Source organism: Bactrocera neohumeralis, chromosome 5, assembly GCF_024586455.1.
Source record: "Bactrocera neohumeralis isolate Rockhampton chromosome 5, APGP_CSIRO_Bneo_wtdbg2-racon-allhic-juicebox.fasta_v2, whole genome shotgun sequence".
NCBI classification, from domain to species: domain Eukaryota; kingdom Metazoa; phylum Arthropoda; class Insecta; order Diptera; family Tephritidae; genus Bactrocera; species Bactrocera neohumeralis.
Genome location: NC_065922.1, coordinates 63,565,309 through 63,592,382, shown reverse-complemented (window position 1 = coordinate 63,592,382; position 27,074 = coordinate 63,565,309). Strand labels below are relative to the sequence as shown.

General features: G+C 32.7%; 1 protein-coding gene across 1 annotated transcript in view; it reads right to left on the bottom strand.

Annotated features, from left to right (window-relative positions):
• Positions 1–26,371, bottom strand: part of LOC126759340 (uncharacterized) — a 134,416-nt gene extending 108,045 nt beyond the window's left edge. Inside the window, exons 1-2 of the mRNA XM_050474074.1 lie at positions 26,235–26,371; positions 23,686–23,861 (exon numbers count right to left, since the gene is read on the bottom strand). Of these exons, the coding sequence (XP_050330031.1) occupies positions 23,686–23,694 (9 nt within the window). The 5' untranslated portion in view covers positions 23,695–23,861; positions 26,235–26,371. The remainder of the gene's footprint in view (positions 1–23,685; positions 23,862–26,234) is intronic.
• Between the last annotated feature and the right edge of the window lie 703 nt (positions 26,372–27,074).

Here is a 27,074-nt window from a genome sequence, read left to right as displayed (position 1 = left end):
AGATATATTTTATATGAGTTACAAGGTATTTTTGAGAGAAAATGACTCGTAAGCAAAGTAAAAAAATATATATACTACAGACGTATTAGATTCGCAAACCAGAACAAACTGGTATAATACAATCAACTCACATAATCCTATAACTATAGTATCAACTGATTATACTACATACATTAGAAATAAAGTCCTCTCGACGAACAAAGCCTAAACTCTGTAAGTCACTCAATATTCCCGTTCTAGGGCTCTATTCTGTAACTCGCTTCGAAAAAAAATTTACTCGAATTCGGATTTTTTATATTTTGTAACTCGATTTTCGCATTTTCAAGCCAATTTTCAAATAAAATATTCGTTAGCTTTTGAGTTGTAGAAAGCAAAAACGAAAATTGTACATATTTATTCTGGCACAGGGTGATACAACTTTCGCTTAATTATAAAGTAGATCCGAATTTCGAATTGAATACATTTACGAATCGAGATACAGAATAGGGTCCCTGCTATATGGTACAGAGGCATGGGCGATGGCAATTTCTGATGAGTCGGCATTACGAGTTTTCGAGAGAAAGGTTCTGCGAAATATTTATGGTTCTTTCCGCTTTGACAACGGCGAATACCGCTGTTGATAGAACGATGGATGAGCTGTACGAGATATAGAACGACATTGACATAGTTCAGCGAACTAAGTGACAGCGGATACGCTGAATAGGTCATGTCGTCCGAATGGTTGAAAACACTTCAGCTCTGGGCGTATTCGAAGCAGTACCTGCCGGAGGAAGCAGAGGAAGAGGAAGGCCTCCACTCCGTTGGAATGACCAAATGGAGAAGAACCTGGAATCTAAACAGGGAAAGGAAGAAAGACTGGCAAGCTGTTGTAAACTCCGCTATAACCTTGTAAGCAGTGTCTACGTCAGTAAAGAAGAATAAGTTTAGACCACTACCGTTAGATGACTTCGAAGAAAACAACAAATTATATTACTGCTTTCAAATGAAATTTTTTGATCAGTGCACATAGGGGTTGGACAAGGGACGAGATTATGCCGAAATCTGCGTTTGGCAGAAAATACATCATTTTATGGCGTCATACATGATAAAATTTGATGGTTCGCTTCGCCTCAAGTTTATGAAAAGTAATTTTTTGAAGAGAAACGAACATTTTATGAATGAAAACAAGAAAAGAGTTAAGAACGTGTGCTAAATTTCAGATTCGCGGATATACCGACAGGTGGACAGACAAGCGGACATATTAAATCTCAGCTCGTTACTTTGATCAATTATATCATCACCCAAAATGCAAAATAACGTATGATCGAAAAAGCTCGAAAATATATATTTTCATTGATTTGCTATTTTTTTATTTGAAAAATACATTTGTCTGTTTAAAATTTTGAAGATAGAAAAAATATTTAGCCAATATTTAAATTTTGTTTCACTCATGTTCCATTTTATAAAGTATTTCATTCTTTCCACTGTAAATTTCGCAGGACTTTGCCTCTTCGCCTTTTTTGCATTTTAACTTGCAATGCAAACAGCTGTTTGTTGATTACCCAGACGATATTTAGTCTAAGGCCGGAAATAGTGATCTGTTTTAACCATATAGTATATTTAATATATAAAAGAATCGTTTCTGGCCACTCCCAGATGAATAGCAAAAAAAATCGTTTCTTCTTCTTCTAACTTATTATTTTACTTCAAATAGAAAAAAGTACCTTTTGGAGTAATTTATCTTCTTCCTTATAGCTAACCACCACTTTTATAATACTACATACTACTACATACACCAAAAATATGCTCTTCATAAAATTTTCGAGAACCATGACATCTTCAAAGTAACGTAAAAATATGAAGGGATTTCTTAAAAAAATGCTCAAAGTAAATTGGAAGAAATTTTTTTTTTAAATTATTTATTATTATAAATTTATATTTTCAAAGCATGTGTTTACAATTACACATATATATATATGTATGTTTATTCCATTCATTCCGGAAAATATACTTCATAGACTCACACCCATTGCCATTAACCAACCAACCCATTTGACTTTGGGCCATGTCTGTGGTTTGTCACGATTATTGGTCACAGTATTAGCCACCATTCACCTTCATTACGGCAGTGTTGCCAACTTAGTGTCCAAAAAAAAAGAAGCAAAGCGGAATGTCAATGCAGCAGCGCATCTTCAGAGCCAATACACTTTTGTTTGTGTTGTTTGTTAGTATACTTATACGAGTTGCACGATTTTCTAACGGCGCTGCACAAAATAACTGAAAGAAAAACCCGTGAGTTACCTCACCACCGAATTCGACGCGGTCACATCCAATGGTAGCGCCAGTTAAATGCATTTCGCGTCGTGAATGCACAAGTGAATGAATGGATGAATGAACTATGTGGCTGATTGCATCTTAACTTCACAGTTCAAGTTCAATATCTCCATTGAGGAAGAAGCACTTGCTCTTTTGTTTGGCATGTCGTGTGTTTTATCTGCATTTCAGCTTTAGCGGAGAGTTTCTTTGGCAAATGAGAGCAAAGTTATACGTGTAGATTCAAAAGTTTTGGAGTTTAAGTTGCCTTTTATGGATATTATTGGTTGGAGGTTATAGTTTTGGCGGCAGTAAATATTATACAAATATCTTTGCGGAATGCTGCCGATTTGTCACTGCTTGGTCGGACAAAAAATTGGAATTCATACCGATTACATAGACCTGATTGTCATGCTCCGAATTAATGCGGCCTCTCTTTTGCGACCTTTATTAAATAGAAAAACGGATAAGTTCTCTTAACTTATTAACGTTTTCATCCAGACAGAAACTGTTAATTTCAGTCTTTCTGTCAATCAATCAAATTAGTCTTTAATTAGTCTTATGAAAATCGAATAATATATCCAATATTACAGGTTTCAAGTTTTCGAATTATTGGAGATGAATCAGAAATTCTTACTTTGCATTAACTGGAGCTTGTAATTTTCTTGGAATTTCTGTGGATCATCTTTTTTTTCTAGCAAAAGGTTACTATGAAATGAAGTCGATGTCTCGGATCTTTTTTGCCTGAACAGAGTATATTAAGTTTGCCATGAAATTTGTAACACCTAGTATACATATACATAAAGGGTTGTCAAAAAAGTCTTGCGGTATTTTTATTGAATTTTTTTTTTTTATGGAAATTGAAATGAATTTTTGATGACTCATGCCCAGCTCTTGACCGATGCTACGGCTGTTACTATGCCGGTCTCTTTCGACCAATTCAGCGATTTTATCGCAATTTTCGACGACAGGCCTTCCGGAGCGTGGCGCATCTTCGACCACCTCTACACCAGAACGAAAACGTTGAAACCATCGTTGTGCGGTGGAGATGGAAACTGTATCGGGTCCATAAACTGCACAAACTTTATTGGCGGCTTGAGATGCATTTTTGCCTTTATCGTAGTAGCACTGTAAAATATGCCGTATTTTCTCTTTATTTTGCTCCATGTTTGCGACGCTATAACTCACGAACGACTTAAAAGAAACGACAATCAATCAAACACGTGTTAGCGCGTGAAATAAGCTTTCCAAAAAGATATAGCATGACCCGATGCGACGAATAAAACTAGAACTACGCGCTTTCAGCGCCAACTAGCAAAAATACCGCAAGACTTTTTTGACAACCAATATATGTATATATATTAGAGTTATTCAAAAAAAAAAATTTTTTGTTTTTGTTTGGTACTCGGAAACATAGGTTCCTAGACACCTCTAAGAAAGCCTATAAGTTTCATCATTCATAATAATTTTTTTTCATTGAGTTATAAAATTCATAAGAAATAAAAAATTTTCCCAAAAATAATCAAACTTTAACTGTTAATATCTTTTAAACGTTTGGGTTTACGAAAAAATCATAAGAGGCCTTTTTTGTAGAGCATTGAATTTCCTACAAAATCTAAGGAACAATATAATTTTTCATGTAGTTGGAAGCCAGATATAAATTTTCTATCTGATAATAAGAAAAAATAGAAAACTGTATTCCTTCCCGTTACAATTAAAAACTCATGTTTGGAGAGGCTTTCTTAGAGGTGTCTAAGAACCCCACTATTTTTCCAGTACCAAACATTTGAAAAAAAAAGACGTTTTTTTTTTATGAATCAAACTCTAATATATGTATATACAACATGTAAGAAAGAGCAAAGTACTAAAAAAGAGAAAACTAGCACTTATTTTAGGCTCATCACAATAATAATGTAACCTCAGAGGCACGCAAATCGCTTATGCAGATTATATTAAGATGTTGGAATGTTCTGATACAAAAATAAAGATATTTAAATTACTTAAATGGTTAAGCAATTCAAAACAAGTTCTACCAATAAAAATATTGCCAATACTACAAGTTTAAGTGCTAAACTACTACTAGTGAAAACTACAAGACCTCAAACTAGTTGACCTTCTCGTAAGACACGCTTAACCAAGTCAAAGTGTTAGACGCCCAACAACAACAGTAAAAATTGCAATGCAAATAAATGCAAAGCTGCAAGCAGATTTTTATGCACTCACACCTTCATGTATTCGAGCTTAAGAGCGCTAAAACGACAGTTTAGTAAAACATCTAATTGCATTTTTGAAATGAGTAACACACATGACTACGGAAACAACGAAACGTTGTCAAAAACAACAAAAACCGCAATAGACATGGCAAGTTGTAAAATCGTTGCAGCACCTTTTCTGCCAGACGGTGTTAATTCAATACAAAGATGCGATTATGAGCGTGCATATGTATGTTTGAATATATAAACAGTATATATGTATACCTAAAAGTATTACTGTGTTTGTGTGTATGCATATGTGACTGTGAGTGCATATATTGCAGATGACTTTTTGCTGATGGATTTGGTTTTGATGACGAAGCGTTACTGCGAAAATGCAATGCATATTAGGGTGGCACATACATACTTAATTTTTATTTTTTACAAATACTGAACAATGTTAATTAACAACAAGAAAAAACGTTAACTTCGGTTGCACCGAAGCTAAATACCCTTCACAAGTGCATTTCTGTTAGTTACTATGTGTTCAGTTTGTATGGCAGCTATATGCTGTAGTTAACCGATCTGAACAATTTCTTCGGAGATTACATTGTTGCCTTAGAAAATAATATATATATATATACCAAATTTCGTGAATATATCTTGTCAAATGTGAAAGTTTTCCATACAAGAACTTGATTCCGATCGTTCAGTTTGTATGGCAGCTATGTATATGCTATAGTTAACCGATCTGAACAATTTCTTCGGAGATTACATTGTTGCCTTAGAAAATAATATATACCAAATTTGGTGAAGATACATTGTCAAATGTGAAAGTTTTCCATACAAGAACTTGATTCCGATCGTTCAGTTTGTATGGTAGCTATATGCTATAGTTAACCGATTTGAACAATTTCTTCGGAGATTACATTGTTGCCTTAGGAAATACTTTATACCAAATTTGGTGAAGATACATTGTCAAATGTGAAAGTTTTCCATACAAGCATTTGATTCCGATCGTTCAGTTTGTATGGCAGCTATATGTTATAGTGGTCCGATATCGGCCATTCCGACAAATGAGCAGCTTCTTGAAGAGAAAATGACGTTTTCAAAATTTCAAAACGATATCTTAAAAACTGAGGGACTAGTTCGTATATATACAGACAGACAGACGGACATGGCTAAATCGACTCAGCTCGACATACTGATCATTTATATATATGCTTTATAGGGTCTCCGACGATTCCTTCTGGGTGCTACAAACTTCGTGACAAACTTAATATACCCTGTTCAGGGTATAAAGAATGTAAACAAAATCTGTCAAATAATTTTAAAAAATTCAAATATTCCAAAAATTAAAAATTCAAAATTCAAAGCAAGAAATATGGTGTGTTTAAGAAATTAAATGGTGAAATTATGTCCAAAAGCAGTGGATATAAAAGTTGTAGATTTTTTCATTAATTACAAATTTGCCTATAAATTTTTTCTAAAAGACATTTTTCTTTTGCTGAAAACCAAGAAAACGCAATTTAATCCTTAAAAATTCAACCACGGTCCTCCCCTTCCTCATGCCGACCCCAGTTTGCCCGAAAAATATGTTTTCTTTAATTTTTGCGATTTTATCTTTCATTTCCAATAGATTTCATCATACCATGATTTTTTTGCTTGCTTTCAGAAATTTTCTACCTTTTCTAAAACTAATATATTTTCTGCCTAAGAAGTAGATTAAAATTGTTGAACAGTTGGTAACTCCATACAGCAGCATTTCTTATATGGACTGTGGAAGAATTTGTTTACAATTATTTATAATAATTAAAAATTTAGTGTTCTCATTACTGTTTTATTATCTCAAAATTACTAAAGATGCTGTTTTTTCGTGAACCTTTCGCCAACATATGTTGAAAAAATAAATTCATTTTTCGGTAATGTGTGCCTAACTACAGATTGCTCACACATAATGTGTTTATAGCCTTGAACACCACCCTAATGCTGGTTCACATATGATACGTATACGATTATATGTGTGCTAGCATATGAGCATACATATGAGCAACCGGCGGTGATATTTCTTTCCGTATTCGTAATATCTATGCAATTAAATATTTCGCATACTGTGGCAGAGGCATATTTACATGGCTCTATGCGCATAGATTAAATCCAGGTTTACGATGCACACTCGCACAGTTGTTTGTATGTATGTATATGTATTGATCATTGTAAGAGCATGCTTGAAATCTACTCCAGCAGTTGGGTTAGGTTTCCATAATGTTGTATTGGAATTTGAGAGCAGCAGTATGTGAATATAAGCGCTTTTATGAAACCAGTCACTATATACATACTTACATATGTACGATATGTTTAAGCAGTTGTATGTATATGACTACTTCTTTCACCTACTACTAATAATTTGCATAATTTTGATTTGTTTTATTCAAAGGCTTGACACTCTTGCTGGTTTTCTGCAACGTTATATACGTACTATATGTATAGTAGATATACATACAAGCAAACCTATAGACATGTATGTATGTATATAAATATGTAATATACTACAAGTATATATATATATGTGTGTAGGCAGTTACATATGCTCGCTCACACCCATAAAACTACATTTCTGTTTGATGACTTCGGTGACTTGTCACAGTGTGCCCAATACCGAACCGCTTTTGTTGTTGTTCTTCAGTACCGGTTAAGTGATTATGCATATATAAATACATACGTTACTATATAATAGTCATATTAATAGAATTCAAATTATTTAATTTCATTTTCATTGGCTTTAACCAATAATCACTTGGCCAATATCAATAGTCACTGTTCATAAAAGACACAGAGGCAACAGAAAAACTTGAAGAAAAGAAACCGCAAAGAATGTCAAGAAAAGTCTAGAACCCGTTTGTTTGGGTTCAAGTGGTATTTTCGTGAATGTCAACGAAGTCAGCTGGTTAATTAGCTAATCTGTCAAGATACGGCAGATAAATATGACTTAATAATATATGTATGTATACATTTATAAAAAATAATAAATTCTAGCACATGCTCGTAAATATAAATGATAAATGCTATAACGAGTAGAGACTTTATGAATATCACTTTCGTCCGAAATTACTCGTTTTCCATATATTGTAAATTAAGTTCGAATTTTATCCGAATTTACTTATGAGCATAATTATGACTTATGAGCAACATTGATTTCAGACGGAAACAATTATAATTTTAACGACACTTTTTGAAACAGATGAAAAGAGATAGAGAGTAGAAGAAGTACGTACACAAAGTCGTTAAAAAAATTGTTCAAAGAGACAGACATCGATGATACGCTTAGTTCTTAAAACACTGGCTGGGTTGTGAAAAGTTATTGTACCTACGAAATTTGCAAAATCCAGAAGGAACGGTCAGATATGCTTTAAAGAATATATACACATAAATGATCAGCTTACGAGCAGTGTCGATTTAGCCATACCCGTCTCTCTGTCTGCATATACGCGAACGAACCTACGTTTCTGAAATATCGTTCTGAAATTTTGCAACGCAGATATCGAACTGCTATAGGATTAGCTGCCGTACAAACTGATCGATCAAATTCCAGTCCTTGTACGAAAAGCCTTTTCATTTGACAAGATATCGTGAAATTTTGCAATAATTATTGTCCAAGGCAACGTTATAATCTCTGAACAAATTGTGCAAATCGGTTGGGACCCTATTCATTAGCTTTCCAATCAAACTGACCGATCAAAATCTAGATAAAACTGTTCATAAGAGATTTTTTTTTTCTGCTTTCTCCAGGCTGGACAAGGAAGCACAGAAAATGGGTCTGGCAGTGAGGGCAAGACGTATTTCGTCTCCTGTCATCAAACAAACAGTCGTTGTACTCGCGACTTGGCTCTCAGTCACTGTTGACAGTCATAACTTTGAAGTCGTAGATAATTTCGTCTATCTTGGAACTAGCGTAAACACCACCAACAATGTCAGCCTAGAAATCCAACGCAGGATAACTCTTGCCAACAGGTGCTACTTCGGACTGAGTAGGCAATTGAAAAGTAAAGTCCTCTCTCGACGAACAAAAGCCAAACTCTATAAGTCGCTCATAATTCCCGTCCTGCTATATGGTGCAGAAGCTTGGGCGATGACAGCAACCGATGAGTCGACGTTACGAGTTTTTGAGAGAAAAATTCTGCGAAAGACTTATGGTCCTTTGCGCATTGGCCACGGCGAATATCGCATTCGATGGAACGATGAGCTGTTCGAGAAATACGACGACATTAACATAGTTCAACGAATTAAAAGACAGCGGCGACGCTGGCTAGGTCATGTTGTCCGGATAGACGAAATCTGAAAGTAGTCGACGATACCCGCCGGGGGAAGATCAGGGGAGAGGAAGATCTCCATGTTGGAAGGACCAAGTGGAGAAGGACCTGGCTTCGCTTGGAATATCCAATTGGCTCCACAGTAGAAAAGAAGAAACGACTGGCGCGCTGTTGTTAACTCGGCTGTAATCGCGTAAGCGGTGTCTACGCCAATTAAGAGGAAGAAGAATGAACTTTAATGAACCAAATATTTACTATTTTGATTGACCACTTTTTGCAATTTTTACGCTAGAGACATTATGCCATCAGTGTGAAACTTTTCTGGTTTCTCGGCGAAAAACTGCGACAAGTAATTTTCACAGACTGCTTTGAAGCCAACTTTACTCCATTAAGGGAGTTCTGTATTGACCGAAACAAATGGTAGTCCGATGGTGCAAGATCAGGGCTATATGGTGGATGCATTAAAACTTCCCAGCCAAGCTCTCCCAGTCATCAGAGTTTTATGTGGTCTAGCGTTGTCCTGATGTAAGACGAAGCCCTTTCTGTTAATCAGTTCTGGCTGTTTTTTTGTATTTGATCCACTTTTCGTCTCCTATTACCATTCGTATCAGAATTGGTTCGATTTAATTTCGTTTCAAAACCGTTATTTTCAGCTAATTCCTTGGGCTTATCATTAGGGTGCCCGCAGAGTAGATGATCAAAACCCAGCCGAGCATTAATGAGCATGTTGTGTACATGGGAAAATGCCCTTGGCTCCACTTTAGGCGTTCACTCTGCGCGCTCCCTTAAGATGACTACTTGCTGATTATTTTGCTAATTCCACTATTTCATCCATATCGACAGAGTCCCCATTACCCAACTTAAATATAACCTACTATTCTTTCATAACCATTTCAAAGGCATATCTGTTATGTTATATGTTTATAAGGATTCTTGATGTTGCAGTTTTTCCAAACTTCTCTTATAAATTACTTCTCTTCTCCGTCTAATTTTTCAAACATCTGCTTTAATGTTTTCCGCAAGTAATAAGCCTTAAAATTGTATATTACGCCATGGTCTATATATTGGACTAATGTATATTTATGTGTATACTAGAGCGGGTCGATTTTTTTTTATTTTTCAAAAAAGTTGCGTGTGTGGGAAACATTCTACGTATCATTCTAAAGAACTTTCAACCAGCGATTTTTAAGGCCATGTTTAAAACATCTGAATAATCAGTTGTGTTGGAAGTATATGTTAGAGTTGTCTGATCTGGCCGATTCCGACCAATGACTAATACTTAAATGTATTAAATTTCATTCGGATATTTCGAAAGCTAACGAAAAAATTTTTATGATCGTTAAAAATCTCTTCGCCTTAAGATCGCTTGCTCGAAACTATGCCACTTAGGCACGGTTGTTCTGAATTATCCGTAGAACATTCATACGTGATCTTTCGATTTTTTTACTCATATTGTAGCGGGTTGATGCTCTAATGTATGCGGATGCACAATTTCGGGGAATCCCTATATTTTTCGAAAAAAAATTTTGGCAAGACTAGACAAATTGACTTACCTAAACGAACTTGGTAAGGAAATTCAATTTCTTTTTTCGGTTAATTAATAATAGAGAAATAATTTTATTGCATTTTTCAACTCAGAATGGGACTGAAAGATCAAGAAGACGGTAGAAAATGTCGAGAGCAAGGCACAAGGGAAACTGTGGAACATCAGTGCAACTAGTGCACTTTCCCGGCATTGGCAAGACAACGCATCAAGCATTTGGGATCACATTTAGACATTGGGAGAAGTATCGTTAATGAGGACACAGAAACTGTTGAAATTTTTAGCAAGCGCAGGCATTCTAAATGATAAACATCTTCTTGTATCGCTAAGGGCCAAAACTGGTCTATGCATGGCCAGACTAACCTACTCTAATTTTAATTCAATTATTTATTTATTAACTTGTCATATAAAATTGCGAAACTGCCATGAATCACTTTTTCACAGTCGAATTATTTTTCAAAATAACTGACCGCCGATTCGTTCCAGCTGATCCGGTTGGCAATGCATCAATCAACAACGGCAAGGTCACATAAGCGAAGCAATAAAACCAAATAGAAAATGTTTTTGACGCTTTTTATTGACACTTTTTTCACCATGTTGCCCTTCCAATTATTAAATGCGACGGAAATGATAACTTGCTGTGGGGCGTATGCGCGTGTTAAGATAAATGACATAACTGAATTTTGTATGCCTGACTGTTTACAGAAACAAGCGTACAAAAACGCAAGTTTGTTTTTGTTGCTTCGCATTTCTTGAAACACTTAACGCTGCTGCAGGCATTTCATTTTATGTCACCAACATGATGTTGTCAAATTACTTTTGTTATTCTTTGTGTGTGTGCGTGTGTAGGTGAATGTGTGTGTAGCTGTTATATTGTTGCTCATCAACTCAGCGATTCGTTCGAGTTCATTGTCATTCAAGGCAGCCAACATTAAAACGAGTAAGCGAGCACCCAAAAAATGTCAGCCCATGAACACAAAAACAACAACAACATAAAATTAACATATGAAAAATCACATTCTCACACTCAGCGCGTATGGTTGCCGGATGCTGGCGATAAAATGTATTTGATGTTGTTGCTTTCATTTGCTATGCGCGCACCGCGTGATGTGACTGCAGCACAGCGCCAGCGGCATCGTATTAAGCTGCATGCGCCTAAAATGTGACGTAACCACTAAAAAGCGATGTGTAGCAGCGTAATGCAACAAGCACAGTCGACATTGCTGTTGCCGCTTGCGTGAGTGCTGTCTGCGCTTCCGTCCTTTGCAAGCGCCTGTAGCAAATGCCGTTTTCCGGAGTTCACATATGTTTGTATTTATGTGTGTTGCTGTGTGTGTTTATATAAGGGCAAGTGCAGATTTTTACAGCAGTCGCAGCTCGTCAAACACATAATCATCTACTTCATTATGTTTGTTTGTTGTTGTTTTTATGCATATTTGTTGTACGCGCCCTGCCGTAAGGAATTTATTGTTGAGTGATGATTTTGTAATGTAAGCCTAAGCTTAAGCGAACGCATTACAAACGCGCGCATGCTTCTAAATATGTGTGTGTAGTCTACGTGGCTATAAGGAATTGAATTTGTATGTTGCCAGGGAAATAAATTAATATATGTACATATATGCACTTTTTGAAGCACATTTTCGCCGTGAAGTGCAACATCATTAAAATTGCAAATAAATTTTGCTGTTTTTCGCCAAATTTCCGGCCACAGTTACGATAACAAGACAGCGAGCTTTTGGCTCATGGATAGACGACGAGTAAAAGAGGTATATTCAGAAGGTTAAAACAAAGCCCTTGCAACGCGTTGCCTATAATGTTATTTAGGTAGTAGTTTCAAAACTAAATTTAGACGGATTTTGAAAAACTAGAATTTATTTGCTTGCTGGGATAGTTTTTTTTTTTTCAAAGAAGATGGTGGTTCTAAACGCACTAGTTACCGAAGCTTTAGCATTTTGTTTTTATAAGCAAAATCTTTATATATATAAATAATCGCGTAAGCGGTGTCTGAAGAAGAAGAAGAAGAAGAAGAAGTAAAATCTTTATATATATAAATCTTCTGACCGTGTGTTTGTAGTTGAACTGCTCCTAAACGGCTGAACCGATTTTGATGAAATTTTTTGTGTGTGTTCAAGGAGATTCGAGAATGGTTTAGATTCACAATTTGGTCCACTGGAAAATGTTTTTTTAAGTTAATTTTTCATTTTTAATCAATTGTTAATTTTGGAATGTTTGACCGATAGATTGCGCTACCATCGCAGTATCCAATATTCAAACCTTAAATTGGCGTAAACGTGCAATAAACAAAACGATGCCAAAGTAAAAGGCGACATCTGTAGACAAGTTTTCATAACGTGGACAGAGTTGTTCGTTCTTAAGTAATAAATTGGGTGATTCAATACATCTATGGGTAGCTACATATAACATTTTTTTCATACCTGCTAACTATTGGAGGGGGTATCTTGGCAGGCAACAGAAATCTTTTCGAAGCATTGCAAGACTGATGCCATAACCTTGTCAGCCGATTTTTTTGTCTTTCCACGCTTGAGAACCGTTTCTTAATATGCAGTCCACCAGGCTGACAATCGATTGGACTCGATTGATTTCACTGATGCACAGCCCAAATTCAATAGTATTTTTACCCCAAAAACCAATTCTTTCTTAACGCACGAAATGCTTTTTGATTCATTTTTGTTGCTTTATCAAAAATGCAATTATTCCTTAACTAATACTTATAATCTAACTAATAGAAATCATATAGATGGTATTAGTAGTACTACCTATGTATCAGCCACAGTAAAACATGGGCGGGTCCTCTAGTAGACTATAAGAACATATAATTCTGGAATCCTTAAATACAACACTGCAAGTGTTAAACACGTTCTTATCTGATCACTAACACAAGGTCTGGCAACTAATTGTAAGAAATATTGTGATGAAGTCATCCAAAAGTTTACATCCAATAGTTCGCTCTATCGATATTGATATTGAAATAAGCAGGAATAAGGTTTATTAATTTGTACAAATCTGCAATCGTGTCAACAATATTACTGAATCAGTGTATGTTTGAAATAAATGGGAATCCAAACATATAATTCTGGAACTTTAGTTAGCTTAAATGCCACACTGTCAAATTAAACACGTTTTGATCGGTTTAGTGTGAAAAATACGACAAGGATCGGCGGCTAGTTGTAACAGATATACCGTAGGTATAAACTTCCTAAAGTGGTTACACCAAAAATAATGATAAAATGAACGATGCCGTTGTTAGATAATAGAATAATGAAAGTGGGTGAAGTGTATAAGACTGTAGCATGTCAGCAGTGACAGTATATTGTAGTTTTATGAGAATTTCAGATTATAATCTTTTAGACTCCTCCTAAACGTACGATCGACGTAATTATTACATACACAATAAAACGTGCCATAACTTCAGGTGAACGAAAAATCTTCATAACACTCTTTAAAACAAAGAATATCGAAGATCTTTAGTCATCATAAAGGTTAACTATTAGAGCGTTCCTTTCACTACAAAGCGGCTAAAAGATTTTTTCAAAAGTTTTCTTTTATATCATACAATCACTAAGCTATATAACTTAGTTTCCGAGGTTCATATAAGCGAAAGCCAATTAAATCCAATAAAAACTAAATGAAACCAAATCTTTGGACATTTATGGAACCTCTCTGGCACAATATTAGTGGCACTGACCATTAAAAAGATTAACTGTTAGGGAAGTCTAAAGTTTGAATTTTAAACTTGACTTTGTCATGTTCGAGACACGCCCGGAGACTTGATTTAGCCTGTCACTGATCCACCACAATTATTTTATTTCTAGATTTTGCGACGAAGACTATTCGAACCAAACATACAACGAATTGTCGTCAAATGTTGGTAAATTTACATAAAATAAATTTTTGTAAAATTTAAATGGTTTTTAGTAACAATTTCCGCATTTAAGTTTAAGTTTCTATCATTTCATCTGATGATGCTTGAAGGGATGAGCAATAATGTAAATTTTACTACCACTCAATTGAAGTTTAGTAGCAAGATGGAATTATATGTAAAATGATATTTAACAGTACGATTTTAAGGTAATTGCAATAGTGTTGCAATTTAGCTAATGATACTCTATTAATAATAATAATCCAGTATTCTGTTATCTAAGCAAGTATTTTGTTATATCTTCTTCTACAACTGAACATTATTTTTTTCTTTTTTAATTCAAAGCTTTTTGATAAATAAAGTTGAATTTCATTCTAGACAACTTAAAGGAGCCCGGTTAACGCTCTTTCATTTGTTTTAATTGCAATTTCTATACCTTTTTCACTCTCTGGATGGTTTAAAACTCTCTGGATGTATTAAAAACCAACCTATTGTGTACATAAATAGTACATTGAAACTTTAATAACATGTCAACATTATCTAAACTGCTATATTTTATTATTATTATACGTATTAACTCGTTTCAAACTAGTTTGGGAGTAGTTACAGCATACCTACTACAACGCTTTTCATTTCAAGGGAAACGCAGTTTACAAACATATATATACAAACATTGATGTATACTCGCGCCTGCATGAATTATCTCGCGAAAATGAAATCATGTTTCCCGCCACACACGGCGTATACGTAACATCCATGTAGCATCTGCTTGCCAACTGAAAATTGCATTTGTTTACAATCGCGGAAATTCGTGTTAATCAGCTTATTTCAATTTGAGCGCAATATGCTGTGCGCACGGCGAGGGTTTAAGGGAAAACACTTATTAGGAAGTTACGAAAATCGAAATTAAAAATAGTGCTACAAATTAAATTCATCGTCGTTTGGCGCAAACCTGACATCATCTTGCGCAGTCACAAAGCTTTTATTTGATGATTTTGCGTGCGTCCAAAAATGAAGTTAATTATATAACTAGTTTTTGTGGCTTTAAACGATTTGCATGACAAATAGACTCATTTAAATACGAATATGCCAGCAAATTTGTAAGATATTTGTGCGATTTTAGTAGATTTAGCAGCTCTGCGCTGTTGGTTTAAATCACTTTCAAACGTTTTTTTGTTGTCTACGCAGCGAAACTATTAATAATACTAATAAAGGTGTTTCATAAAGTTTCATTTTCAGTACTATGTATTAGTCATACATGATTGATACTTTGTTTTAAGTTTGTATTTTTTGGCCAATAGTTTTAAAATAACAAAAGTTGCTATTATTTGAATATCAAAATCGTCCATTAAGCACAAATGTTAAAACTTATATAATATATTCAAATATAATATATTGTATATATTTTAATAAGTAATACTGATAATTCTTTTTAACAATTTATTAGTCCTTGGTACCATTCTCTTTACCATGTATAGCTATTTGAGTAGTAGAAATTTTCTTTACAATATTTCTTGTTCTAAAACTAAATAATTACAAATATTTTTCTTAAAAATTTCTTTATGTGAAGTGAAGCGTGAAATAAGCAATACTATAATAATCCGCTCTCTTCATTAACTCCTACATTTGAAATAAAACTCCACTCATAGAACTCATATGCATATAAAAAGTTGTGTTCATAGCGGCGTCTTTAAAAATATCCCAGAAATTTGTATAAAAAAATATAAAATATGAAATATTTTGACTAAGATTTCATTTCTAATTACGTAATCTTAGCATACTGACAGCTTCCTTAGAAAAATATTCAACAAGAGTAGAATGAACTGTAGTATAATAAACGGCAACCCTCATAAAACTCATTTACCTGAGAGATTTGAATGGAAACAATATAAAATATTTTGAGCAAGGTTTTATTTCTAATAAAGTCATCTTAGCGTTTCAAGAGAAGCCTTAAAGCAATTTTTTCACTTTAATAAAACCATTTTCGAATTATATTCCTTTAAAGAAATATTCAATATTATACTCTGGTAACTACACTCATTTCCTGATACATATTCATACTCATACTAATTATATCAGCAGATCAGTTCATTTGCCATTCCATTTCGGGGAAGAGGACCTCATATAGCTGATGAGATATGAACATCAACATTTTAGTATTATTTATATGCAATTCCGCACAGGATTGCTGGGAAGCGAGCCAACTGCGTGAGTTATGTTACAGTCTTATGTTTTGTAAAGTCATGGTACATTATTTTTTATTTTCTCAAAGTTATAGATCTCTTTGTAGTTGTCGTAATTTTCGAGCAAAACAAGGAACAGAATTATCTAATATACACATCAAAAGGAAAGAGTTTGTAAATTTTTATTGAATTGTCACTTATAGAAAAAAAAATAGATTTAAGAAAAAAATAAATGCTAAATGCAAGGTAATTAACAAACTCTTCCAGAAATTACGGCGAAATTTTAAAGTTATTAGAAAATAGTATCACCACCTAATAAAACTGTGTCAAATATAATATTAAAAAATATGTACCAAACCTTTAAGGGGTTAGGGGTAGTCAGAGGCACGACAAAATGAGAATTTTCAGTATTTTTTTTTTTCTATTAAATCGTGTTATTTTACAAAATTAGTAATATGGCATTATTATAGAATGCGTTGACTTGAAGTCACGAAAATTTCAAAAACAAAAATTTAATTTCCAAAGTTATAGTTGTTTGTGTTGACCCAGTTCCAAAAAAAGGTACTTGCGGTGACAACCATAAGTCCTTGGAGATTCATCTAAAATCAATCGGACAAAAAAAATAGTTTTATAAATAGATAATCCTGAGCCTGATCGAAGGATTTTTTTTTTTCAAAAATTAACAAAATGGTGGCCACAGGAAATTTTTGTCTGAACTTTTGGGAAAAAATCAACAGTTAATTGGTCTTAAAAAATCGAAATTTTTGAAAAAAAATCCTTCGAACAGGTCCGAGTTTATTATGTATTCTAAAAGGTGTATAAATTAAACGGTTTTCGAGTTACAGTTGTCAGCAGTTCAAAAAACATAGTTTTGAGAAAAACGAGTTTAAAGTTTCACACTAGCGCTTTGAAGTGCCCGAGCTCTCTTTGTTATTTGTCGAATAACTCAAAAACTAATTATCGTATCAACGTGAAATTTTCAGAGAATATTTTTAAGATATTACACTTAACGAAAATGCAAAAAAAATTAAAAATTCTGACTACCCCTAACCCCTCAAAAGAACTTTACGGAAAAAATATTTAAGCATATTTTCGAAACGCCAACTACCGAGAATAAGTTACATACAAAAAATATTAAAAAAATTACTTCAATGCAAAGACAATAAATATAGTAGTACATAACACATTGTAAACCAAATAATTGAAATTAAAGATATACAAGTATATTGGAATAGAATTACCAACTACCGAAAACCAAGACCTAAATAAATACGATTTAGTTTAAAAATGTGTGATAAAATATACTTCTTAGAAAGCCCTAGATCAATATAAACTGAGCACAGTTTAAAGAAAATATTTGGAATTAGAGATACTTATATTGAAAAAGAGTTGCCACCTGCCGAAAATCAATAATAATAATAATAAATAATTAAAATTTAAGAGAACTTTAAAGTAAGATCAACTGAGCACAATTAAAAAAAAATATTTGGAACTAGAGATACTTATATTGAAAAAGAGTTGCCACCTTCCGAAAATCAATAATAATAAATAATTAAAATTTAAGAAAACTTTAAACTTTGAGAACAATTAAAAGAAATATTTGGAACTAGAGATACTTATATTGAAAAAGAGTTGCCACCTGCCTAAAATTTAAGAGAACTTTAAATTAAGATCAACTGAGCACAATTAAAAAAAATTTTAGAACTAGAGATACTTATATTGAAAAAGAGTTGCCACCTGCCGAAAATCAACAATAATAATAATAAATAATTAAAATTTAAGAGAACTTTAAAGTAATAAATAAAAAAAATTTAAAAGATTTAACTAAAAAAGAGAACAATTAATAATAATAAATAATTAAGAGAACTCAACTGAGCACAATTAAAAAAAAATTTTAGAACTAGAGATACTTATACTAAAAAGAGTTGCCACCTGCCAAAAATCAATAATAATAATAATAAATAATTAAAATTTAGGAGAATTTTAAAGTAAGATCAACTGAGCGCAATTAAAAAAAATATTTGGAACTAGAGATACGTATGTACATGTGTATATTGAAAAAGAGTTGCCACCTGCCGAAAATTAAGAGCTAAATAATTCAAATTTAAGAAGACTTTTGATTAAGATCAACTAAACATAATTTATATAAAATATTTGGAATTAGAGATACTTATTTTGAAAAAGAGTTGCCACCTGCCGAAAATTAAGAACTAAATAATTAAAATTTACTTTAAAATGTGGGATAAAAAATAATTTTTTAGAAAGCCTAACAACAACGTTCTTTATTGCAGTTGCCGCCTAACGGCAGAAAGTGAATTTAATTTAAAAATTAGAGATAAATTGGAAATTAAAGATAAATTTGGATCAAGTTTTTTTATTCGAGTGGCCACCTGTCAGAAAACTAAAAGAAAGCCTTCAGCAAAGTGTACATTTATATTAAAACTTGTTAGCTTAATGTTTGAGTGTTACCACCTTTTAAAAATTGTAAAACTGCAAGATCTTAAAAATGTTTAAGAAAATCTTCAGTAAAGTACAACCGTTTTGATTATATGCACTAATATTTTTTAGCCATTTCATTAAAATAAAAATTAATTTAACTTTTATTTGAACTTGTTTCTAATCTAAACTAAAATGTCTTTATACATTTTTTTTTCGTGGGAAATTTTTTTTTTTGGTTTTATTTCGGTGTTTTGTATTTTTAATAAAAAAAATTATTGCCAAAACTAATTAAAAATTACCGCCACGTAATTAACTTAATTATTTCGCAAGCAGTTTTTATATGCGTACATATGTATGTATATACATAAATATAAAAAAACGACGTATATACATATGCATGAAATTATAAAGCGTGAATCCAGCTGAATTTAGTTCTTATAAAATAAAACACATCTTGCATTCTTTATTTAATTATTCTAACACACGATTTCTTGCCCAAATGAATAGCATAATTAATGACTCTCACTACTTGTACGAGTGAAATCAAAAGCTACATGAGCTAGTTCAGCTTAATAGCGCAGAAAGCAGAAGCGCGTCAGCACGCATGCGCGACCTTCACTTCTACTTGTACTCGCGCTGGAAACGAGTTCTGTTACTCTTTCTTTTCATTGGCGGTTTTGCAACTTCGAACAAAGTCTGTATGTATGCTTCTGCGCTTGTAGGTGTATTTATAATGTATTAACCAATTCTTGGCAGCGAATTAATGCAAATTTTTTATAATAAATGCAAATATTAATGGTTTGATGTTAGCCTTTGCGCCTCTTTTATTATTATTTTACCTCTATGATATTACTAGCTATACAAATACTATATAGCATACATTATATTACACTCAGACTAGGTAGTTAAAATATTTAGCAGTTTAAACGAGTTAGTATGATTATTAGTGGATTAATTCACGGAACCAGCTCAACTGGTAAGCGTAAATATGTATGTATATTTTGCTACCAGTGGCAAGAATTGAAAAACTGAAGATTCTAAGTTTCCTGATTTATGGTATGTCTTAAAAATGTTTTTTCTAAATAATAATTTTAAATTTTTGAAATTCTGTATATTTAGTATATTTGAATAATTTTTTACTAAACTCACTATAAATGTATTCCTCTAATGCATAAATTATTTTCTGCCAGTTATATAAATACGTGAAGAGCAGTAATTTCTTAAGAGCTGCCTCTATAGACAACAACAACATTGTTAAATACTAAGTATGTAAATAAATGCTAGTTATCAACCACAAATTGCCTTGAGAAGTCAAAACAGCTGGCCTCAAAACAAGCAGATCGGCGCCCTTACAGCAAAGCAAATAATACTAAACATTTTAAGTAAGTAGTTTAGGTGCCGTTCACACTGTGTGCGGCATGTTAATCTCAAACTTTCGCAACACATTTATAAAGCACACTTTATGCCGCAAATTTTGAAAAATGTAGAGTATCATGGCATCCGGTAAAAACTTACAAGAACCACATGAGTACACACGTTGTTAACTTACTTAAGCGAAAGGAAATTTATGGCGCGCATATCAACATATATAATACTAGAGAACCCGCCCACGTTTTACTGTGGCTGATACATAGGTAGTACTACTATTACCATCTATGTATATGATTTCTATTAGTTAGATTACAAGTATTAGTTAAGGAATAATCGCATTTTTGGTGAAACAACAAAAATGAATCAAAAAGCATTTCGTGCGTTAAGAAAGAATTGGTTTTTGGGGTAAAAATACTATTGAATTTGGGCTGTGCATCAGTGAAATCAATCGAGTCCAATCGATTGTCAGCCTGGTGGACTGCATATTAAGAAACGGTTCTCAAGCGTGGAAAGACAAAAAAATCAGCTGCCAAGGTTATGGCATCAGTCTTGCAATGCTTCGAAAAGATTTCTGTATATCTCAAATTTTAATAGACCTTTTTATCAACACTTCAGTTATGCCGCTATTTTTTTATGCCAGATCTTTTGCAATTTTAAATTGCCTGTCAAGATACCCCCTCCAATAGTTAGCAGGTATGAAAAAAATGTTATAGCTACCCATAGATGTATTGAATCACCAAACTTATTACTTAAGAACGAACAACTCTGTCCACGTTATGAAAACTTGTCTACAGATGTCGCCTTTTACTTTGGCATCGTGTTGTTTATTGCACGTTTACGCCAATTTAAGGTTTGAATATTGGATACTGCGATGATAGCGCAATCTATCGGTCAAACATTCCAAAATTAACAATTGATTAAAAATGAAAAACTAACTTAAAAGAACATTTTCCAGTGTACCAAATTGTGAATCTAAACCATTCTCGAACCTGCTTGAACAGACACAAAAAATTTCATTAAAATCGGTCCAGCCGTTTAGGAGCAGTTCAACTACAAACACACGGTCAGAAGATTTATATATATAAAGATATACTACATATATGAAAGCTGTGGACATTTCAAGGGCTACCAGGTTCTACATACCTGTAAAATATAATATATATACTTGCTTATATGTACTTATAGTACTAAGAACTTGAGTTAGCGTTAAGTTTTTGTTTTAGCAACTTTCAAGTTCACAAGTCGCACTACAATCAAAATACTCATATAATATTAATCATATTAACACTGGACCGTTTTTTGTTTCTACTAATTTTTGATATAGTATGGTAATGTGAGTATGATTAATGAGTTTTTGAGTGACTAAACAAAAAGTTTCAAAATAATATTTCGATTGCATTCATTTTTTAACACTTTAATATTGATAGCGTTTTAAAATATTGTGTGTCAAATTTTTGACGTTTTCTCATTCACGCGAAGTTCGCTTTATTTAAATCGGTTCATAAGAGGAATGGATTTGGTAAATCTTTAAAAACAACAATACAGCATAATACAAAATATATAAAGAAGTAAGTATCTATAAGTTTGCTTCGCTTTTTGACACATTTATCTACAATACAATTCATGATTTTTCAGTGAAAACACAATGTGAATGTTTTCTGTTTCGTACACATTGTTAGGGATAGAATATTTGTAACAGATTATTGATAAGCGAATTTGTGTATGACTATATACATATGTATGTATATATCATATGAGAAAATATATTCATAATATACTTAGAGAGTTTTTGCCAGATTAAAAGTGTTTCTACAATTTTAGCGCTTTCCGTGTGCACTTTTTGAACCCACAATGCACATAGTTACTCGAAATGGTTGGCGCGACATAGTTTTAAATATTACAATACAATGCAGCCCATAACTTATGGCCACTATTTTTTAATGCGAAAATCATACAAGAACATGCAAAATACCGCCAGTAATCATAAATTTCACTATTCATGGCAGTTTTAGTGCCGTCATTAGTTTTTCCAATTCTTTTCATAACTGTCAACTACTGCTTCGCTTCATTAAACGAGCGATTACGAGTACAGTATTGCAATTGTCACCGTAGCGAACAAAGACAGGAAATATTAAGTGCATAGCGGTTTGCTCAATAAATTCCAGTAAGAAAACGAAGTGTGTGGACTTTTTAGGGTGATCCATTCCATAGTTATAATTGATACTTAAGTTTTCAGCAAATAAAGATTACTTATTATTGCGGAGAGCCTAACCTAAGTAGGTCTGGACGCTCTCTTATAGGTTTTTGTTGCCTGGCAGCATAACTTGAGAGGTATTTTTCAAAAAGTTTTGCAATTCTTTCTTCTAATCACTTCTTTAAGACTTCCATAAACACTGGATTATTTTTGAGAAATTTGCTTTCAAAAAGTTCTGCAATTCTTTCTTCTAATCACTTCTTTAAGACTTCCATAAACACTGGATTATTTTTGAGAAATTTGCTTTTAAAAGTTTAAAGCTTTCCTTTTTGAAAAAGAAAAAAGTTCAATAATTGTAAAACCTACTTTTTGCCAGAGTTTCACGAACTGTACCTATTGAGTGAGAAGATATAAAATATTATCTCATCCCACTGTAACCGCAAATTTCGAAATTTTCCAGCACAAGAACAAATTTTTTACATTCATAGATTTGTTTATGGTATATATATACTGGGCCAAGAACTGTTTAATCACTATTACCGTATTTCCTATGATAATAATGGTTTTTTGGAGTTGGAAAAATATATCGTCAAAGAACTGAAAAATAACGTAACATCACTGTCATAACGGTTTTCTAACGAATTATTTTAAAAATAAAAAAATAACATCCATGAAAGGACTACCCTGCAAACCAAAAAAAAAAAAATAATCCATAAAGGGACTACCCTAGCATACCAAAAAATATATAGTTATCATTTAATACAAATCTAAGCCATCGAAAAATTATGCGTTTAATCCATCATTATTGGCAGCAACTGCAATGGTTGCAAAAATCGCATTTGTCCACGCAGCCACGCATGCGCACAACGCAGCGCAGTTGGTCAGGCGAAGCACTGCTTGGAATGCATGCATATACTATGTAGTACTCAAGTGGATACGTAACTGTCAATGTACCAACAAATATTTTTTTATATAAGCATACAGTGACGTGCACACGAATAGGGAAGCTCAAGTGCTGTGATGACAGTGCGAGTTGATAAAGTCGTAGAATAAAAAAGAAGTTCCAAAAACACAAAAAGCGTTGGTTTTATACATATTTATTCGCGCAAATGACTTTATGCACTTATCTTTATTATCTTTTTATTGATGAATCGACGAACTTTATGACATTCGCCGCTAAAGCATTTCTTTGATTTTGAATATATTTGCACTTTTTCTTTTTCTTTTTTTTATATTAAATATGTGCATATAAATATGCATAGCGCAGTATGTGTTACTTACCGGAAGCATTTTGCCGTCTATTTTTATTTTCAGTCAATCGCCGTTTTTCTTGTTGGCACTTTATGAATGCTTTGGCGGCTTTGTCCCTTCCAAAGTTTAATATGCACCAATTTGTATGCAATTTACGGTATTTATTACGTTTGGCGTGTAGTTAATAAATGTAAATAAAATCAGGTCTGAAATTTCGTAAATTAATTAATTACTTTTATAATAAACAAAAGCTTTGCTGCTCTTCAATAGACATAGCATTTACTTGTAGTTAAGTTTACTTATTGCTGTCAGCTGTCAGTTTTCTTGATATTTTGACATTTCTACTGTCAAATCATACCTCAGTTTGTCATTATATTTCTAAAGAAATAAAATTTATTTAGTTTTCTCTAAATACATATTTTTTAACAGCAATTGAGAATCGAGCGTCCAACAAAGGTGCAGTTCACATAATATGGAGCCTAAGCCTTTCAATCTGGTAATATTTTTAAGCCCAGTTTATTCTAGTAGGCGATTACTCTACGTTACGCTTAGAAAATTTTTATTTATGAATTGAATTGAGGTAAAGAAAGCATTTTGCTGCATTCATTCACATAATTGGACTTCTATATTAGAAGAATGTCTACCTAACCTCAATGTCATATTGAATTAATTATATGTATTCGTGCACTGCGAGCTGTTGTTTAGTCTAACCTATTCTGATAATTCTCTGATAATGCAAATCCCTACTATAATAACTGAAGTTGAGTGATGTTTTGCTAAGTGGAAATGTTAACGGTTTTTTAATACCGCACATCTACCGGGGAATATAGGAAGTAGATTAGGTTAAGAACAAGGATAGACAATATAGAGCACAATTGCGGTATGGCAATGAAGTATTGTATATATTTATAGATCTATGCCCGAACCAAGTTTTGCATAAAAAAAATGACAGAGTAACTACATACAAAAAAAAAAAAAAATATTTCTGTTTTTTTTTTTAATTTTACGAATTTGAAAGATTTTAAGATACTTTTTTTATATTTATAATAAAAATTATATTAGCTTTATATCAAAACAGAAAATAACTGACAGAGTAACTACATTAAAAACATATTTATTTAAAAAAAAAAATTTAAATACTTTAATGTTTTTAAAATACAGTTTTTATATTTTGTAAGTATTATAAACAATTAATTTTTGTTTATATTTTTTAATATTATAAAAAAGTGAATAATTTTTTTCAGGCATAGGTCTATAAAAGTGAATACTTTTTTCTAAAATTTAAAAAAATATACATTTTTAAGCAATTTTATTAGAGATTAAATATTTTACATTAACAAATTTGTATATATTTAAATTTATTTTGCTTTTTATATCTTTTAAATTTTTTTGAATAATAATAATATTATTAAATTAATATTATTATTATTATTATTAAGAAAACTGACAGCGGTTGCACTAAAATGTATTTTATATTTTTTTTTATATATTTAAAAGGTCTTTTTTATATTTTTAGCATTATAAAAAGTAGTATTTGGTAGAGCAGTTAACAAAAATTATTTAAACATTAAATAAAACAAATAGTTTTTACAATTTTGAATTTTTTTTTATAAAATTAATTGCATTTTAGGCTTGAAAATGTTCTATTTTTAATTTTTTCCACTTCTAGATTTTACATAATTTAGTTTTGTAAATTTTTATTTTCATAGATATTTTTCATCTTTCAAACATCCAGCTGTTTGCATTTTTCATGTTATTTTCTACACACATTAACATTTTTTAGAACGCTTCGTTTAGCGAATCTAAGCAAATCGTTAATTAATAGCAGATTTAAAAATTCCATAGTTTCGCAATTTATCCAAAACAATTCACTAACGAAGCAAAGCAGCTAAAATGACAATTGCGCAGCCGCAGCGGCAGCCACAGCTTCAGCCACAACCATTTTCAGCTTGTCTGTAGTGTTTACGCAATTGCTTTTCATTTCGCACCAAAAGAAACTGCGAATCACCACTGTTCACTTTCAGCTGCTGCTGTGCGCGTAGCAGCTCTGTACGAGTATATATTTTTCAGCTGGCGCTTATTTATAGATCACGTCGGTGGAAAACACACAAAAATTCCAACAAAAAAATCAAAAAACCAAGCAATAATGATTCAAAATTTGTAGTATGCATTGAAACCGCCGCGTCATGCGCGCTGTATCCGCAGCAATAACATCAAAGTATGTGCATACATACATACATGCATATGTGCATTCACATATGTATTATGGTATATAAATGCACATCAAAGGATGCTTAGTTGCAAAATATTTTAAATATATTTTAATAATTTTTTATTAATTTTCAATATTTTCTTGTATTATTATTTACTTTTAATTTTTATTAAATGTTAAATATTAGCTTTGAGCGCGTTTATTTATTTCGAGTTTGTATTAAACCGTTTTTCATATAATTTTCACATATACTTGTTTCTACTTGTTGGTAGGTATCTTCGTATTTACATTAAGTTAGTCTTTCGCGTTTTTATTAAATAACAATACACTTCTTTTTCACTACGTTCACTCTTGTGGCCTTACTTACTTCGTTTCAACCGCTAAGTCAACATTACCGTTCAAGAGTCACCGTTGCACTGATTCCAACTGTTGCCAACACGGTAGCTTCAAGCCATAAAACGTGCCACGAGCTAGCCACCAACAGCAAAACAACAGCCAGTAACAGCAAAAGTCAGTCCATACATGCAAAGTAGTCTCTGCAGCGTTGGTAAAACAACAAAGATAGCTCGCAGAAGACCACTTCACCGCCGCCAACGTCGTCCTCACAGCGCACACAGGTGGTTTTGTTGGTTCACTTTTACGGTTTTGTTTTGTTGTTTTGCTACTTCGACAAGTGCCACGCAAGTTTTTTTCTTGTTCATCTTTTTATTGCCATTTTCGCATATTTTCACTGAAGTCAACCAAAAGCAACAACTACAGACAATATTCAAAATAAATTCATACAGCAGAGAGCCATGACAGAGCGCTGTGTAGCTCTGAGCAGCAGCAGCAGCAACAGTAACAGCCATAACAGCAGAAAAGCCGGTTATGTTACCATTTTGTATTTAAAATACCAACAAACAACAAAGCAACAAACAAATAGCAGCAATCCACCACTAACCAACTCTGTGAACCAGTTAGATATGCGCGGTTTATATGTATATGGCTCTGCTATTTATTTTTTAAACACTTGTTATTTTGTAATTATTGTTGTTGTAGTTAACAGTATGCAACGGGCTTGAAGTGTCTTATGAATTAGTTCTACATACCTATGTTGATTTAATTATGTTACGGTGCAATTTTATGTCACTCATACGACCCAGACGACAGAGAGCAAATTTATGTGCGTACACTAAAAAAAATTAAAGAAGATATATAAAGAATACAT